At 47.0% G+C, this 1,388-nt stretch overlaps 1 protein-coding gene across 1 annotated transcript in view; it reads right to left on the bottom strand.

Annotated features, from left to right (window-relative positions):
* Positions 1-1,388, bottom strand: part of LOC119417394 (IQ motif and SEC7 domain-containing protein 2-like) — a 22,075-nt gene that overhangs the window by 6,507 nt on the left and 14,180 nt on the right. Inside the window, exons 5-6 of the mRNA XM_037684597.1 lie at positions 669-679; positions 407-568 (exon numbers count right to left, since the gene is read on the bottom strand). Coding sequence (XP_037540525.1) covers positions 407-568; positions 669-679 — 173 coding nt within the window. The remainder of the gene's footprint in view (positions 1-406; positions 569-668; positions 680-1,388) is intronic.

The raw sequence follows: 1,388 nt of genomic DNA, 5'->3' as shown, positions 1-1,388 counted from the left end.
CGCTCAGCGTCCACTCTTCATGTTTCAGCAGTCGTTCAGCGCTCAGCGTCCTCTCTTCATGTTTCTACCCCGTCTACATCCTAAACCCAAATTCTTGTTGTGGACGCCCTGATCAGGGGGCGGAGCTAAAAGTAGGAGAACACTGAGCCTCCATATTAGGAAGGTTTTCTTCATGGTCCTGTTAGTTTTGGTATCGTTGCATGAACAAGGACTTCTGTCATGATCTGTTTGTTAGGACGGTGACGTCTGGATCATCTGACGGGACACGAACACTGGAAATCAGCTGATGCCTGCAGCTGGGAGCATTTAGCTTTTTCTTGTCTTCTCAAATGTTCATGAACGTGCACGGTCCCTGTTGACCAAATAAACACATGAAAAGGAGCAGTGCTGTGACAGGAACACCTACACTCCACCCGGTACTTCTCCATCTCCTGGACCTCGGCGATGCTCTCTCGCAGGTCGGAGGTGAAGCGAGCTCGGTCCTGCTGGCTCGGAGCCGTGAAGACGATCAACACCTTCCTCTCTCCTCCTGGGTTCGCAGACGTCAGGCGAATACCCTGAGGGTAGTCTGACAAACAGAAACACAAACCGTTTGTTCCGGAGAGCCCTCAGGACCTCTGTGAGAAGAGTCTGATGGTGGAGACGTCTCTTCTTCATGAGCTGTCTACAAGAAAAGGTCCTGACAATGAAACATCAACAATCTTTACCATGCACACAAAGACTTCCATTAGCCCCGAAGCAAAAAGCAGAAGCAGGTCAGCTGTGAAGCAAACCAAAGATGAACTGCGCAGATTTCTAACGTGCACCAACTGAAGGGCTACTGACGACCAGGGGCGATTCTAGAATCTGACTGTTAGGGGTGCTCAGCCCCCAGTGCTCACAGTGGCTCTAGGCTTGAACAACGTGGTGGCCATTGACGTCATAAGCATTCATAATGTGGGTGGGGACTGGTGGGGGTGGGGGGGTGTTAAACATCTACGTTTACCTCCATAATAAATACTTGCTTCAGTAACTATTTTAGAGAGCAGGGCACAGTAGCGCTAAGCTAGTGGCGTGCAATACAGACACGCTAGCTAAGATGCTACAGATGTAGCTCTCAGCTTTACATTGCATAACAAACACTTTGTACAAAACCAGTTTAGTGTTAACGATCACAACAACGACTAATGCAACCAGAAGTTGCAACATAGCTACATCTACATACAGAACACACAAAACAAAGTAAAAGCAGCTTTAAGTATTAAGCTTTATTTTAACCATTAAGCATACCTGCGTACAGATGGACATGTGGTATCCAGCTGCTCATGAGGTCGGTCGCAGGGTTTTTATTATCTTTTACATTTTTCCAAACTCAGTTTAGGTTTTGGAAATTGAATAAACTGTTTTTC

Source organism: Nematolebias whitei, chromosome 11, assembly GCF_014905685.2.
Source record: "Nematolebias whitei isolate Nwh7 chromosome 11, NemWhi1, whole genome shotgun sequence".
Classification (NCBI taxonomy): domain Eukaryota; kingdom Metazoa; phylum Chordata; class Actinopteri; order Cyprinodontiformes; family Rivulidae; genus Nematolebias; species Nematolebias whitei.
The sequence above is the reverse complement of the archived record's forward strand: the minus strand, read 5'-3'. Positions and strand labels throughout refer to the sequence as shown.